The sequence below is a fragment of the Pristiophorus japonicus genome, chromosome 15 (assembly GCF_044704955.1).
Source record: "Pristiophorus japonicus isolate sPriJap1 chromosome 15, sPriJap1.hap1, whole genome shotgun sequence".
In the NCBI taxonomy this organism is placed as follows: domain Eukaryota; kingdom Metazoa; phylum Chordata; class Chondrichthyes; family Pristiophoridae; genus Pristiophorus; species Pristiophorus japonicus.
Genome location: NC_091991.1, coordinates 126,722,644 through 126,740,057, shown reverse-complemented (window position 1 = coordinate 126,740,057; position 17,414 = coordinate 126,722,644). Strand labels below are relative to the sequence as shown.

At 46.5% G+C, this 17,414-nt stretch overlaps 1 protein-coding gene across 4 annotated transcripts in view; it reads right to left on the bottom strand.

Moving 5' to 3' along the window:
* Positions 1 to 2,963: 2,963 nt before the first annotated feature.
* The window catches only part of arhgdig (Rho GDP dissociation inhibitor (GDI) gamma), a 113,440-nt gene continuing 98,989 nt past the window's right edge, over positions 2,964 to 17,414 (bottom strand). For all 4 annotated transcript variants that reach the window (XM_070856717.1, XM_070856716.1, XM_070856715.1 and 1 more), the window contains 3 exons: positions 6,284 to 6,360; positions 5,092 to 5,155; positions 2,964 to 3,348 (listed from right to left, as the gene is read on the bottom strand). In XM_070856717.1, coding sequence (XP_070712818.1) covers positions 3,149 to 3,348; positions 5,092 to 5,155; positions 6,284 to 6,360 — 341 coding nt within the window. In that variant the 3' untranslated portion in view covers positions 2,964 to 3,148. The remainder of the gene's footprint in view (positions 3,349 to 5,091; positions 5,156 to 6,283; positions 6,361 to 17,414) is intronic.

Below are 17,414 nucleotides of genomic sequence, written 5' to 3'. Positions count from 1 at the left end.
CTAAATCTCTGGCATTAAATTGACAGCGAGACGGATTCTTTTAAAACAATTCGGAATAATTTATTAAAACACACACACATGCACATTTATGAGCAGTGTCAGTTACCCTAAGGATCTACTTAGTTACAACAGATACAGTGTGACAATAATGATTTATAAAAAGATATGTCACTTTCCTCTGGCTGGCTGGCTGAGCACACGGCTTGCTGTTTCGGTTGGTCTTCAGCAGGTCTGCGTGTGCTCAGGAGAGGAGAAGAGAGAAAAACTATTGGCTCGAGTTCTTATACCTCTCAAAGCCATTGGTCCTCAGAAAGCCCCAGGATTGGATCTCGGTTCCAGGGCAGTTCCTTATTGGCTCTCCTCGCCCATGTGTCTGCCTGGAGGCATTCTTGATTCGGTTAATGGTTTTCCAATTAACACAATACACAAACACCATGCTGGGAGTCAGTGAGCTTCCATTTTGAATCTTTCAAAACTGTCTTTTTGTATAATCTCTTTTTAACTTTTATAGATACACAGAATCAATTATATTGCTGAACACTTTTATTCTTACACTATGGGGTGAAGTCAATGGAGACAAAAATCAGACAGTGTGTAAAAAGGGTGGCCAAGTTGCTTTGGCCCATTTTCCATCCAGTGGCAGAAATGAAAATTCACCTCAAAGATTTAGTGGCCCTGAAATTCCAGCCTCCCTGGGTCCGTGCGGGGTGAGTACGGACCCGGGAAGGCATCGGAAAAGCCGATTTTCGGCACGCAATGCGCATGCATTGAAAACTGGCTTTTCCAATCCGTCAAGTTTCTGGCTTTACAGATCTCCCACATATTGGGAGTGAGAACATTCCCACGACAGAGATTGGGCTATTTACCAGTCTCTTGTCCTGCGAATATCCTTAACACTCTTGCGCCTGGTAAAAGCAGGCGCATAGCCTACTTTTACCAGCGTAAGAGTTAAAAACATATCAAAACATATTAAAATAAAATTTAAAAATACATATTCATGTTAAAAACCCTGCCCACTCAGGTAATTTTATATTAAACTATAATTAAAACTTTTTTTTTTAAATCGGCAAATTTTTTTTTCAAAAACATTTCTATCAACTTTAACTTCTATAATGTATTTATGTGAGGTGTTTTTTTTAATGTTTTATGAAGTGTTTGGTGGTGTTTATCATTCATAGTAATAGGAGTTTTGCACTTACGAAACTCCTATTACTATGAATGAGAATATACTATATCTGATTGGCTGCCCAGAGCCATGTGACTCCAGCTCCAGGCCTGCGCAAGTCCCGACGTGCATGCGCTGCAACGGCAGTCAGGAGAGGCCTCCGGACTGGGATTTCGCGTGGGCGCAGCAACTTCAGGTAGGTGCACTTCTTTTTTCTAGAATCCAATCGAACGCCGCGGGAAGGAGAAACCGGGATTCCTGGGCCATTATGTTACAACAGAATTATGTTACATGCAACAGGCCAGGATGGGCCGAATATTATTGAGCCAGAGTTGGCCATCACTATTTGCCAAGCTGAAATCGAATGAGGATTTATTAAAGACTCGCTTTGACCAGAGAGTTCCTTGTGATGGATATAAATATACCTTTCATTGTTATCGAATAAAAAACAAAAACAATCAGCTTTGGAGTCCTGTTCATGCCCAATCTTTATTTGAAGCATCATCCCTTTCAATACAGGTCACAGAAAAATAAGAGCCTCACATACTGAGTAAAACAGGTTTTGGTAACATGAGGAAACCTAGAACTGCTTTAGCAAGGGGCCGATATTTTTCAGACCTTAACCTTCTCACGTTTTCAGAATCTTGCTAAAATGCCACAAACTGCTCTGAAATGAAAACAGCCAACAGGAATGTGCATTTGTACGTTACATATCTGATTCTCAGAGAGAGCGGCATAACAGTGAATTGTATAAGTTCCATCATGTCACACTCCTGTGCACCGTAACATACATTTTCATACTATTTAACATGCTGCCTTCACCACAATAATCACAAAAAAGCTATCTGAATGAATTAGGCTTTGTGGAAGGCAAACGTAAGCATAGAAAATATTACAACAATGCAATAAAATTCCAGTCCGTCAGAGTTTGTATCTTTAACAAAAGTCAAACAGCAAAAAGAAAAAGTATGTTTTGGTCACACATATCTCTAAAATTTCTAGAAGTGAAGGATGTTTGTCATCAGCATAGACTTTGGTATTGAGAACCAATGATATTGTGAGATAAAGTAGAGCTTTAATGGGAATATGTGTAAGAAAGAAAGGACAGAAAGAATGACAGAAAGAAGCATTTCTATAGCGCCTTTCACGACCTCAGGACGTCCCAAAGCACTTTACAGCCAATGAAGCACTTTTAAAGTGTAGTCACTGTAGTTAATGGTAAAGGCGCTCGTTGTACGTGTTCAAAGTGACTATCCATATTGATTTTTAAAATTTCTTATGTAGCAAACTGCCATGATAATTATTTCCATCATTTTAATCTTTAAAATATTACTGAGCATTTTTCTTTTACTACATTTACGATGGCTTTTCACATGGAAATAAAATTCGACCCATGGGATCCAGAAAGAGAGCATTCAGGGCAGTGTATATCCGAGATTCTGATGAAGTGTTACATCTGAAATATTAACGGGTCTTCCTTTTTTAGATGCCAATTAACTTGCTGTGCGCTTCCCGCATTTGGTGTTTTTATTTCAGGTTTACATCTGCTAACGTTTTATGAAGAAGCAGAATAAGTTATAGAACATGTGACTGAATGCAAAGCTTAGCAACATTTTCACTGTTCTACTGCACGCATTATTCATTTGTTTTCTATTCACATGATGAATGCTGTTACATAGTATATTACTAGCCATTCAAAACAATCTAATCTTTCTCATATCCATGTTTACATGTAGCCATTTTCGAATTGTCAGTGTTTTGATATTGATCTTCAGATCATCAATAAAAACACCAGAAAACACATAACTACCTAAAACACTTGTACTAAAAGCAACAGGTTCTGCAGACAAATAGTTACCTTTGCACATTTAATGATGTACACAATTAGTAACGGTAATAAAAAGCCTTAAAGTAACTTTGGTACCAAAGGACAGTAATCCTTCTGACTACTGGATTCTATCTCATTTAAAAGCGAGTCAGGTCCTAGTCCTTCCAATCCTTCTTTATATTGAGCTTCCACTCCCAATGAAGGTGATCACTTTTGTCGTCATCTGTGAAATGGGACTTTATGGTGTATGAGCCCCTCACCATCATTCCTTTGGGTGCTTCTTCAATTGGACTTACAAACTCGTACTCGTCTGCTCTAGGGCCATAGCTGCCGACCATATAGGTGTCCTTACTCGCTGTTTGGAATAAAGGGTGAGTATAATTAGGATTTAGAGAGAAGAACTTGCAATTTTGCCAAACGATTCAAGTAAAGCAATTTCTCAATGACAGCTTTAACTACCTGACTAAAAACAGGATTGGCACAATAGGTCAGGCTCTTACAGTGAACATCATTTTGAAGTTACTTGATGTAAAGTTGTTACTTTCACTTCGATTGCAAAAGCTAGAATTTTAATGCATGCAAATAAAATCACTGTACAGAAACATAAGATTTGTTTTGCTCCAGCAGGATTATTGCCAAAGAAAAATAGCATCAAGCGAAGAATAAACACTCTTCTCGGCATTAAAAACTAAGAGACCCATCATTGTGGGGTCTGAGGTTGTTTTAGTATTGTGCTCACATCAGTCCTTGTACAAATATGCGATTTGCTTCAATTGAGGCAAAAATCAGGCAGCATAATCTCCAGCTAATCCTTTAGGGAAGGAAATCTGCTGCCCTTACCCAGTCTGGCCGATATGTGACTCCAGACCCACAGCAATGTGGTTGACTCTTAACTGCCATCGGAAATGACCGAGCAAGCCGCTCAGTTGTAAAAAACTGCTAAGACAAAGGCAGCAATGTGGGAGTAGCTTCACACAGGCTGCAGCAGTTCAGGAGGTGGCTCAACACCATCTTCGAGGGCAATTAGGGATGGGCAATAAATGCCGGCCTTGCCAGTGACGCTCACATCCCAAGAACGAATTTTTTAAAAAATCAGTGAAAAACACCAGGGGGTAGAAACTGCCCCTCGTTGAGGTCACCTCGAGTGAAATTCTGCTCTTTGTTGTTTTTTTTTACGTGGAACCGCAAGTTGCTCTTAATGGGGGTGGTGACCACGCGAGAGGGGCGGATATGCAGCGGTGGTAATACCTGAGGGGCGGAAGTTGGGGACGGTGCGGAGTGACCGCCACGATGATGTCATCATGCCGCTGCGTCATCACGGCTCTCCCCTTCAATTAAAGGGGAGAGCCTCCGTGATTTTAAAAGTTCGTCCTATTGGGCCACCAGGGAGAGTGTCGGCTGGGTCAGTGGCCTGGTACCCAAGAGGGGGTGCCAGTCTGCCTGTTGGCGGCCCGGTCGAACCTGGGGGCATAATGATTGGACCGACACGGCAGTCGGCCACCAAAAAAAAACATGGCAGCAGCGACAGTGCGTCTTCCCCTTTAAGGGAAGCTGCACTGCTGCTGCAGAAGGCCACAGCCTCACTGGACCACCAGGAAAAAGCTTGCTTTGGCACCACCGGGCGGGCCAAAGATTTTCAGAAGGGAATGTTGCCATCGGGGGGGGGGGGGGTAGATTGGCGGTGTGCACGGTGATGACGTGCTTAACACGGATCGGCAGCAGTGGAGCGGTAAGGGGAGGGAATCGGGACACTGTCGGGAAATCTCGGAAGGGCAATTGGGCTATCAGCGGTCTGGCCACGAAAAGTCGGCGGCCACTCCTCTCCGCAGCGTGGCCGACGATTTGCGGTGGTAACAGGCCTTAATGAGAGGGGCAATTTCGGCCGCCAGCGCTTTAGCATTGCTGCTACCAGGGAGGAATAACTGGACCTCCAATGGCACAAACTCTCTATTATAGAAGCAGTCCCAAGGACTAGCATGTACTGCTTAGGCAAACCAGACTATTCTCTCCTTACTTTAAAGTAAAGATTAGTATGACTTTACAGATTTTAAACGTACAATTTAAGATATTATAATGTTCACCATACTCTGCAACTTACCCTGCAAACGTCCTTTGCATGTATAATGGACATACTTTAAGCCTGAAACAATTTCTCTGTTAACCTAAAAGAGAAATCATAAGATATTTAAATCAGCATTACCAATTGATTACATTTTACAGCCATATCTTAAGCTCATTACACTTATACAGTGGTACTCATAATATGGCTGGGGCTCGTACCAGCCCATCTCCTTTTCAATTCTCAGCAGATTTGCAGCTCCATGTACTTCTTGGCCTCCAGTCACATCCTGCCTGTTAGTGGGATCCAAACTGAGATCCACTGTTTGCTCTCCTCTTGTTCTCCAGCAAAAGACGGCAAGGCAATTCTATTAGTAGACAAGGTTAGCCATGCTTCTGTATGGCAAGTGCAAGGATGCAATTAAAATAAAATTAGTGGTTCTTTACTTTTCTTACCTTCCTGTGGCAAAGTATTTGGCCTCTATTTGCAATTACCCAGAGTGAAATGACTGAAATCAGGAGCTTAGTGGGCAGGTTAAGATCGGACAGAGGCTGATCCTGAAGTGAAGTTCACTTCGTCCTCTGGCCCCCGACCACCCCGACCCCCCCCACCAATGTTCCTCCGACATTCCCCCCTCCAACCCCGATCATCCACCAGCTCCAACCACCTACCCCGATGCTCCTCCGGTCCCAATTTCCCAGCCCCGATTCTCCTCTGGCCCCCGATCCCTCCCTCCCTCCTCTCTGCGGCCTAGTGCCGCAGGCCTACCTGCCCAACAGCCAGTCCCTCCATCCGCTGCCTGTGGCTGGGAAACTGAGCTTTGAAATGTTAATCAGGCCCTACCGTTAAATTCGACAGGGCTTGCGGGAAAACGATTTCTCCCGGGTTTCACAACCACTTTCTAACCCCCCACTCCCAACCCACTTCCAGGTTAAAACTCCGGCCAGTCTGTTTTGCGCGATAGCCAAAGATCAACTTCACTCCCATTAATCATTTTGCTGGGATAATCAGCAATTATCAAGCACGTGGCCTGCAGATAATTTGATGCCAGGAAGTAATATTAAGACAGTAATGCAATCAAGGTTCAAATGACCATTATAAAGCTCTCCATTAGATTGCGGTCATGTAATCATTATTCTGTATGCAAGCTTCGAGAACAAGGCATTGGATTCCCTCTAAACAGTTCAATATAACATACTGCATAGCATGGCATTAAAGCAAAATGTCTTACTTTAAAGTTAATTTTCAATCTGTATTCTACACCTTCCTTCAGCACAAAGGTCTTCTTCTTTAGAGCTACCAGGTCACCTGGAAAATAAATTGTGCAACAGAGCAATTCATACCTTATGGTTCACATAACTGTCCTAGTGAGGCATTATAGATACCAGTAGTAATCACCTCCGAGTACAAATTTTACATTTGATTTTGGATCTGCATCACTGCTCAATAGATCAGGTGGGAAGGCCTTTACAAGTACAATAAGACACAGAAAACCACACAGGAGTTTGGAATTCTAGCAGTTTAGAATTTTTTAGCCTCCTAGAACTGCTAATTAATAATTATTTTAGCTCACAATAGTTTAGAAATCCTGTATACTATTAAGGAAGTAGAGCAGAATATACGTTACAATTAATTGTTGCAATCATTTTTTTTCTTTTCACCAAATCAGCACCTCTGTTCAAGAAGATGGTTAAAGTCATTGGGCCTAGAAATTTGGGGGTTTAGTGCCACCCGTTACCGCAAGATTGAGGCAAAAAAAATGGCGGCCACCGCTCTTCCACCCTCTGTCGGCCGCCATTTTCAGATGGCCAACAGCGCTGCCAATGTCCACTAGGGATATGTAGATCGTGACATCAGAGAGTATGCAACACTCACTTGATGCCCGATTTGCGAGTTGAGTGTGCCACTCCACTTACCGGCAGGCCCCAAGTGTGGCGAGCGGAGCAAGCGTCTACAAGCACAAAGGAGGGCCCAGCAGCGGTATTTAACGGGATCAGCAGCAACCTGCACCTGACATGTTTCTGCAGTTTGACTGGCTCTGTGCAACTCTCTGCATCTCTAGCAGTTTTATAAACTTCTTTCAAAGTTCTAAGGGAACAAGTGGCGAACGCCATCTTTATTATTTACAGGCTTTTGCTCCCAACACTTGCACACAGTCATGGGGGCTGTACTGCCAGTCCCCCTCACGGTCGGCTATTTTAGGGAGAGGGAGCAGAGAGGGAGGAGGATGGCCAGGAGGGCTCTCAACAGGAGGCTTTACACACCTAGGGTCTACTGAGAGCACTTCTCATATCCACTTAAGCCAGGAGCAGTGTATTAGGAGGCGCTGCTTCACCAAGGAGGTGGTCACAGAACTCTGCCACCTTCTGCAACCAGATCTGCAGCCTGAGAGCAGGGCGACCACAGTTCTCCCAGTGACAGTCAAAGTCACAGTGACCCTCACTTTCTTCACCAGCAGATCCTTCCAGCCTGCAGCAGCAGACATCGCTAACATCTCGCAGTTCGCTCACCATTGTTGCATCCAGGAGATCACAGAGGCTCTCTACACCAGGAGAAGGGATTACATTGTCTTCTCTCTGAACGGAGAGAAGCAGAACGAGAGCACATGTGCTTTTGCCAGGATAGCGGGCTTCCCCGTGGTGCAGGGTACCATCGCCTGCACCCTCATGGCTTTGCGGGCGCCATATAACAATCCTGAGATCTTCTGTGACTTCAAAGGCTAACACAAGAGTGGTCTGAGCTTCCGCTGCAGCAGTAAGACGGGCCACTTCCTTCCGCCTGTGCTGCAATGGCAGCTGCAACATCGCCCATCACACGCAGCATCATGTCTGGGTCGACACAGTCTCTTTGGGAGTCTTCCATCATTTCCAGTCTGGAAATCCCGAGCTCCATGCTCTGCGCAGAGCCCCGTGCAATGTTGGAGGCGGACTCCTCCACGTTCCTTGCCAATGCCGAGAGGCTCGCTGGCAGCCTTGCCATTGCACCTATCATTTCCATGTGTGTGCCCATCACCCTTCTTGTGAATGCCACCCATCGAGGTCCTCATCTGAGTCCTGTGCAGCAGAAGTCGCGCACGAACTCGCCCTCCGGGGAGCTAGACCCCGAGCTACCCTTTCCCCCTGGCTTTGCTGCAGCCCCTGGTCCTCGTCCCCGGTGCCTCACCCCATGCAGAGCCTGATTTGGTACTAGCCTCTAAAGTACACACAGTGCCAATAACTGAGCTGGTGTCTGCAAGTGACAGATGCAGTGACGCAGTGAGTTCTTTTTCTCCCCCCTCGCTCTCCTTCATTGCCTCGGGGAAGGCTGATCTAGAGCTTGGTCTTGATTAGCTGAAAGCAGAAAGGCACAAGAGTTCAGCTGTGATGGCGGGGGGGTGGGGGAGCATGGGGGAAGCAAGATATGCATGCATACAGCATCAGTAGTTTGAAAGTGAGACAAGATTGTGGGGTGAGGGGGAAGTGGGATGTGAGAAGGATTAGGAATGAGCATACCGTGTTATCCCCAAGGGGTTCAAGCTTGTCGGTTGCCACGGCCTCTATTATTGTCCCGCCCAATGGCCTCCAACACTCTCTCCTCCAGCTGGCTGAGGTCCTGGATGGCAGCCTGCTCTCCGCCTGCCTGCCGCTGCTCTCTCCGAGTATGGGCGAACTTAGCCTGCAAGAGAAAAAGAAGTGTGTCCTGGAGTGTGGTGCAATGTGTTTGGGTGATGTACTGGTCATGGTTGAATAGCTGTCAGTGTTAACAAGGTGTGAGATGTGGGTGTGAGTGTTGCAGCAGTGGTAAGGTTGAGAGAGTGAAATGAAGCTCTCATTCTGAAGTCTGAGTGCCGATCATAAAAATTTACAACACGGAAGGAGGCTATTTCGGCCCATCATGTCCGCGCTGGCCGACCAAGAGCTACCCAGCCTAATTCCACTTTCCAGCTCTTGGTCTGTAGCCCTGTAGGTTATGGCACTTTAAGTGCACATCCAAATACCTTTTAAATATGGTGAGGGTTCCTGCCTCTATCACCCTTTCAGGCAGTGAGTTCCAGACCCCCACCACCCTCTGGGTGAAGACATTTCCCCTCATATCTCCTCTAAATCTCCTCCTAATTACTTTAAATCTATGCCCCCCTGGTTGTTGACCCGTCTGCCCAGGGATACAGGTCCTCCCTATCCAACTGTATCTAGGCCTCTCATAATTTTATACACCTCAGTCAGGTTTCCCTTATACCCTCCTCTGTTCCAAAGAAAACAGACCCAGTATCTCCAATCTTTCCTCATAGCCAAAACTCTCCAGTCTAAGCAACATTCTTGTAAATCTCCATACCCTTTCCAGTGCAATCACATCTTTCCTGTAATGTGGTGACCAGAACTGCACACAGTACTCCAGCTGCGACCTAACCAGTGTTTTATACATTTCAAGCATAACCGCCTTGTTCTTGTATTCCATGCTTCGACTAATAAAGGCAAGTATTCCGTATGCCTTGTTAACCACCTTATCTACCTGGCTTGCTACCTTCAGGGATCTGTGCACCTGCACTCCAAGGTTCCTGTGTTCCTCTACACTTCTCAGTGTCGTACCATTTAATGTGTATTCCCTTGCCTTGTTAGACTTCCCCAAATGTATTACCTCACACTTATCCGGATTGAATTCCATTTGCCACTGTTCTGACCACCTGACCAGTACATTGATATCGTCCTGCAGTCGGCAGCTTTCTTCTTCATTATCAACCACACAGCCTATTTTAGTGTCATCTGCAAACTTCTTAACCATACCCAAAACATTTAAATCCAAGTCATTGATATGTACCACAGAAAGCAAGGGACCCAGCACGGAGCCCTGCGGAACCCCACTGGATACAGCCTTCCAGTCACAAAAACACCCATCAACCATTACCCTTTGCTTCCTGCCTCTGAGCCAATTTTGGATCCAACTTACCACTTTGCCCTGGATCCCATGGGTTATTACTTTTGTGACCAGTCTGCCATGTGGGACCTTATCAAAAGCTTTGCTAAAATCCACATACACTACATCAAATGCACTGCCCTCATCGACCCTCCTGGTTACCTCCTCGAAAAATTCAATCAAGTTAGTCAGACACGACCTTCCCTTGACAAATCCATGTTGACTGTCCTTGATTAATCCATGTCTTTCCAAATGAAGATTTATCCTGTCCCTCAGGACTTTTCCAATAATTTTCCCACCACAGAGGTTAGGCTGACTGGCCTGTAATTACTCGGTCTATCCTATTCTCCCTTTTTAAACAAAGGTACAACATTAGCAGTCCTCCAGTCCTCTGGCACCACACCTGTAGCCAGAAATTATTGGAAAATGATGGTCAGAGCCTCTGCTATGTCCAGTTTTGCTTCTCTTAACAGCCTGGGATACATTTAATCCGGGCCTGGGGATCCACTTACAAAGCTGCTAAGACCCTTAATACTTCCTCTCTCACTATGTTTATCTCATCTAATATTTCACACTCTTCCTCCCTCATTGCAAAGTCTACATCGCCCCTCTCTTTTGTGAAAACAGATGCAAAGTATTCATTAAGAATCATACCCACATCTTCTGCCTCCACACACAGATTTCCTTTATGGTCTCTAATAGGCCCCACTCTTGCTCTAGTTATCCTGTTGCTCTTAATGTATTTATAAAACATCTTTGAGTTTTCCCTGATTTTACTTGCCAACATTCTTTCACGCTCTCTCTTTGCTTTCCTGATATCTTTTTTAATTGCACCCCTGCATTTCTTATACTCCTCTCGAGTTTTTGCAGTATTGAGTTCTCGGTCTCTGTCATAAGCTTCCCTTTTTTCTTTATCTTACCCTGTATGTCTCTTGACATCCAGGGGACTAGATTTGTTAGACCCACCCTTTTTTTTTTAAGGAACATACTTGCTCTATACCCTCAGGATCTCCTCTTTGAATGCCTCCCACTGCTCTGACACTGATTTACTCCCAAGTAGCCGTTTCTAGTCCACTTTGCCAAATCCCATCTCAGCTCATCAAAATTGACTTTACCCCAATTGAGAACTTTTATTCCTGGTCCTTTTCCATAACTACCCTAACTCTTACTGAATTATGATCACTAGCACCAAAATGCTCTCCCTCTGATACTCCTTCCACCTGCCCCTCTTCATTCCCCAAAATCAAGTCCAGAACCGCCCCCTCCCTTGTTGGACTCATTACATACTGGATAAAGAAGTCCTCCTGAATGCATTTTAGGAATGCCGCACCATCTGTACCATTCACACTACCCTTTTCCCAGTTAATATTAGGGTAGTTGAACTCTCCCACTATTACAACTCTATAGTTCTTGCACTTTGCAGTAATTTGCCCACATATTTGTTCTTCCATCTTCCTCTGACTGTTTGGGGGTCTATAGTACACTCCCAGTAGTGTGGTCGTCCTTTATTTGGTCTTTAATTCAACTCATATGGCCTTGTTTGATGACTCCTCTAACATATCATCCCTTCTCACAGCTGTAATTATTCTTTAATCAATACTGCGACCTCCCGTCTTTTTTTAACCCCCCTCTCTATCGCATCTGAAAATCCTGTAACCAGGAATGTTGAGCTGCCAAACCTGTCCCTCTTTCAGTCATGTCTCAGTAATTTAACCCCCCTCTCTATCCCATCTGAAAACCCTGTAACCAGGAATGTTGAGCTGCCAAACCTGTCCCTCTTTCAGTCATGTCTCAGTAATTTAACCCCCCTCTCTATCCCATCTGAAAACCCTGTAACCAGGAATGTTGAGCTGCCAAACCTGTCCCTCTTTCAGTCATGTCTCAGTAATTTAACCCCCCTCTCTATCCCATCTGAAAACCCTGTAACCAGGAATGTTGAGCTGCCAAACCTGTCCCTCTTTCAGTCATGTCTCAGTAATTTAACCCCCCTCTCTATCCCATCTGAAAACCCTGTAACCAGGAATATTGAGCTGCCAAACCTGTCCCTCTTTCAGTCATGTCTCAGTAATAGCTATAATATCACTCTGCCAAGTGTCTATCTGTGCTCTCAGCTCATCTGCCTTATTTCCTAAACTCCTTGCATTGAAGTATATACCATTTACTATTGCCAAACTCCCCTGTTTCCAGCCCTTGTTTCCTCTGTCTTCAAAATTCACTTTCTACTTCTACTTCTCTGCCGCCCAATTCCAGCTTTGCTTCTCTCCCCAGTGAATCTATTCTCCGGTTCCCATCCTCCTGCCAAGCTAGTTTAAACCCTCCCCAACAGCACTGGCAAACCCTCCCGCGAGGATACTGGTCCCGGCACTGTTGAGGTGTAATCCATCCGGCTTGTACAAGTCCCACCTCCCCCAGAAACGGTTCCAATGCCTCAGGAATCTAAAGCCCTACCGCCTGCACCATCTCTCCAGCCACGCATTCATCCTCTCTATCCTCCTATTTCTGTACTCACTAGCACGTGGCACCAGCAGTAACCCGGAGATTACTACCTTTGAGGTCCTGCTTTTTAATCTCTCTCCTAGCTCTCTAAACTCTGCCTGCAGGACATCATCCCTCTTTCTATTTATGTCATTGGTACCGATATGGACCACAATCTCTGGCTGTGCTCCCTCTCCCCCCGGAATGCCTTGCAGCCGCTCAGTGACATCCTTGACCCAGGCACCAGGGAGGCAACATACCATCCTGGAATCATGTCTGTGGCCACAGAAACGCTCGTCTGCTCCCCTGACTATTGAATCCCCTACCACTATAGCTCTTCCATTCTTCTGCCTCCCCCCCCCGTTCAGCTGAGCCATCCATGGTGCCGTGGACTTGGCTCTGGCTGCACTCCCCAGAGGTACCATCGCCCTCACCAGTACTCAGAACAGAACACTGCTTGGAGAGCGAGAAGGACTCGGGGGACTCTTGCACTACTTGCCTAGCACTCCTCTTCTGTCTGGTGATCACCCACTTCCTCTCTGCCTGCACATTCTTAAGCTGCGGGGTGACTACCTCCTGAAACGTGCTATTCACAAAATTCTCAGTCTCCTGGATGCACCGCAGTGACTCCAGTCACCGCTCAAACTCCGAAATGCAGAGCTCGAGTTGCTGCAGCTGGAGACACCTCCTGCACACATGGTCGTCCAGGCTGCGCGAAGCATCCATGACTTCCCACATGGCACAGGATGTGCACTCCATGGGACTGAGCTGCCCTGCCAGCCCTCTAGTTAATTGTCTCGGAACAATCGAGCAGAAATATACTCTAAAAGTTAGCAAAACACACCCAGCAGCTACTTAGCAATCAGCGGATTTAATTAATGAGGTTTTTTAGATTAGAAATATCACTTATCTATGTTTACTTTAATTGCAGCTCTTAACTTACACCGATGCCTAAGGGTTTAAAAAAAGAGAGAAATAGAAAAACACTCACCAACCAACCAGCCAATCACTTACGTGCTTGGCTGTGACATCACACTTTGATTTTGTTCCCCCTTTGCTCCGCTTCCCTGAGCTCCCAGCATCAGCTGGTTCCTTTTATCCCCGCCCCTCCGGTCTCACTCTCGCTCTGATCCCGGGCCTGGAGTCGCTGCTCCTTTTATCCCCGCCCCTCCGGTCTCGCTCTGATCCCGGGCCTCGCGTCGCTGCTCCTTTTATCCCCGCCTCTCAGGTCCCGCTCTCGCAATCAGCTCCTTCCCTTGTTCTGTTGTCATTTTTGGTTTCTGACATCACTCCTGTGTTGAGTTGCTATCGGCTCTCCGCCTGCTCGCTGCTGCTGCTGCTCTGGTCTGCCCCTCTTTCTTCCTCCTCTTCTCCGAATTCCCACTCTTTCCAAACTCCCAAATAAACCACTCTGTTTCAGTCCAGTCAGTAAGCAGAGATTGTTGATAGGGGAGTGCTGGGGATGTGGTGCATTGAGCAGTGTGTGAGGCTTGTGGTACAGATGGTGGGTGTCATGTATCTCACATTACTGTATATAACTGTATCTTACCATGCTATACATGACTGTAACTGGATATGACCTGTAACAATAAGCATACCTTACCACCAGGGGTGCACTTGTAGGAGACACTCCATACCTGTCCCATTGAGGTATATAAAGGGAGATCTCAGGCAAGTGCAGCACTGGAGAGCTGGAATTAAAGTTGCAGGTCCTGAGTGACCTTGACTTCAGCATGTGTCTCGTGTAAGTCAATACATTAGAGTCAGGACTTAACAGTGGCGACGAGTTACGGGATCACTGAATCCACAGAATGGCTACCAACAGCTCAGATGAAAAATACAATGCTGGAAACAATTGGGATGACTTTATAGAAAGGCTCCAGCAAAGCTTTGTGACCAAAGACTTGCTGGGCGATGATAAGGCAGACAAGAGAAGAGCCCATCTCTTGACCAGCTGTGGCTCGAAAACATACGCTTTAAATGAAAGACCTGCTGGCACCCGTGAAACCAGCAAGCAAGTCGTTTAAGGAGTTGAGCACACTGGTGAGAGACCACCTGAAGCCAGCGAGCAGCCTACACATGGCCAGACACAGGTGCTACAACTACAGATGCTGTGTGGGCCAAAGCATACCCGACTTCGTGGCGGAACTTCGGAGGCTGGCTAGTTCATGTGAGTTCCACGATGAACGAAGGAGAGAAGTACTGAGAGACTTTTTTATTGAAGGAATAGGCCATGCAGGCATATTCCGAAAGCTTATAGAGACTAAGAACTTGACTCCAAAGGCAGCAGCACTGGTCGCACAGACGTTCTTGGCAGGCGAAGAAGAAACGAGGCTGATCTATACTATGGGTACGACAACCAACGAGGCATTGGAACAAGGGGTTCACATTGTGAAACAAACCGCTACCCCCACACACAGACAAAGGCAGGAGAGCAGGCCTTCAACAGCAGACAGTGGCGCCAGAAGCCATCAAAATCAAGGGCCACATGAACGGCCGATCACACCTCATCAACCCACAATGCGAGCAATCAACAACAGATTGAGAGAAGCTCAAGGGAGATCAGCCAGATGCAGCTCATCCTTCGGAAACAATGGAAACAGTCTGTGTTGGGGATGTGGGGGAAGGCACTCAACCAGGGTGTGTCGATTTCAACATGCCGTTTGCAGAAACTGCAACTACACAGGGCATCTGGCTCGCATGTGCAGAAAAACAGCAGCTCGGCTGGTATACGAATTGGAAGGGTCGGAAAGCGGACCAGAAGACGGTTGGAACAGTGTACGGGACGCCGAGGTACAGCAGGTTAATATGATCTTACACCAAGGCGCCTCCAATTATGATGAGGGTTCTACTCAACGGGATACCCGTCAACATGGAACTGGACACGGGGGCCAGTCAATCCCTCATTAGCGTTCAACAATTTGAACAGCTGTGGCCGCACAAAAGCAACAGACCAAAACTCACAAAGATCGACACCAAACTAAGGACCTACACTAAAGAAATCGTCCCAGTCCTTGGCAGCGCCATGCTCTCAGTCACACACAAAGGGATGGTGCACTGACTTTCCCTGTGGATTGTCCCCGGGGATCTCCCAGCACTGTTGTGGAGAAGCTGGCTAGCAGAACTTAATTGGAAATGGGATGATGTTCACGCCATGTCGTCAGAGGAACGGACCTCCTGCTCAACAGTTCTAAGCCATTTTGAACATCTCTTTCAGCCAGGTGTGGGCACCTTCAAAGGGGCTAAAGTTAGAATCTACATCACAAAGAATGCCAGACCGGTCTATCACAAAGCTAGAGCTGTGCCTTATGTGATGAGGGAAAAGATTGAAAACGAACTGGACTGGCTTCTGTGGGAAGGCATAATTTCTCCCATGGAATTCAGTGACTGGGCAAGCCCCATTGTCCCCGTCATGAAGCCTGATGGATCCGTGCGATTACAAGTCTACCATAAACAGAGTCTCCCTACAGGACCAATACCCGCTGCCCAGAGCGGAGGACCTATTTGCCACGTTGGCTGGAGGAAAACTTTTCTCGAAACTTGACCTCACATCTGCATATATGACGCAAGAACTGACCGAAGAGTCTAAGCTACTCACCACCATCAACACACATCGAAGCCTTTTTGTGTACAATCGATGCCCATTCGGCATCAGGTCGGCAGCTGCTATATTCCAGCGCAACATGGAGAGTCTGCTCAAGTCCATCCCGGGGACGGTTGTGTTTCAAGATGACATACTCATCACGGGCAGGGACACCGACTCTCATCTCCGCAATCTTGAGGAAGTACTAAGTCGATTGGATTGGGTAGGCCCAAGAGTTAAGAAATCCAAATGTCTGTTTCTCACGCCTGAGGTTGAATTTTTGGGCAGAAGGATTGCCGCTGATGGAATCCGCATAACAGAATCCAAAACCGAAGCGATTCGCCTGGCACCCTGGCCCCGGAATGTCTCGGAACTGCGCGCCTTTCTCGGGCTACTCAATTACTTTGGGAACTTTATGCAGAACTTGAGCACGCTGCTGGAGCCTCTCAGAAAGGGGTGCGATTGGTTTTGGGAGAACGCCCAAGAACGCGCCTTCAATAAGACACGCAACCTTCTATGTTCCAAGAGTGTTTTAGCCATTTTTTGACCCAGGTAAAAAGTTAGTCCTTACGTGTGGTGCGTCAGCGTACGGGGTCGGGTGCATTTTACAGCACGTCAATGATGCGGGTAAATTGCAGCCTGTTGCTTATGCCTCCAGGTCTGTGGGTGGAGCGCGGGTACGGTATGGTTGAGAAGGAGGCGCTCACGTGTCAAAAAGATGCACCAATACATTTTCGGGGCCAAGTTTGTGTTAGAAACCGACCACAAACCCTTCACGTCCCTACTATCCGAGTGCAAGGCAATCAACGCCAACGCCACGGCGCGCATTCAGCTGTGGGCATTCATGATGGCGGCTTACGACGACACGATAAGGCACAGACCAGGCACAGACAACTGTGCCGACGCATTAGCATTGAGGATGTTTCCAGTAGAGTGGACAAGGGAGAACCAGTTGATGTGGTATATTTGGACTTTCAGAAGGTGTTCGACAAGGTCCCACACAAGAGATTGATGTGCAAAGTTAGAGCACATGGGATTGGGGGTAGTGTACTGACATGGATTGAGAACTGGTTGTCAGACAGGAAGCAAAGAGTAGGAGTAAATGGGTACTTTTCAGAATGGCAGGCAGTGACTAGTGGGGTACCGCAAGGTTCTGTGCTGGGGCCCCAGCTGTTTACACTGTACATTAATGATTTAGATGAGGGGATTAAATGTAGTATCTCCAAATTTGCGGATGACACTAAGTTGGGTGGCAGTATGAGCTGCGAGGAGGATGCTGTGAGGCTGCAGAGCGACTTGGATAGGTTAGGTGAGTGGGCAAATGCATGGCAGATGAAGTATAATGTGGATAAATGTGAGGTTATCCACTTTTGTGGTAAAAACAGAGAGACAGACTATTATCTGAATGGTGACA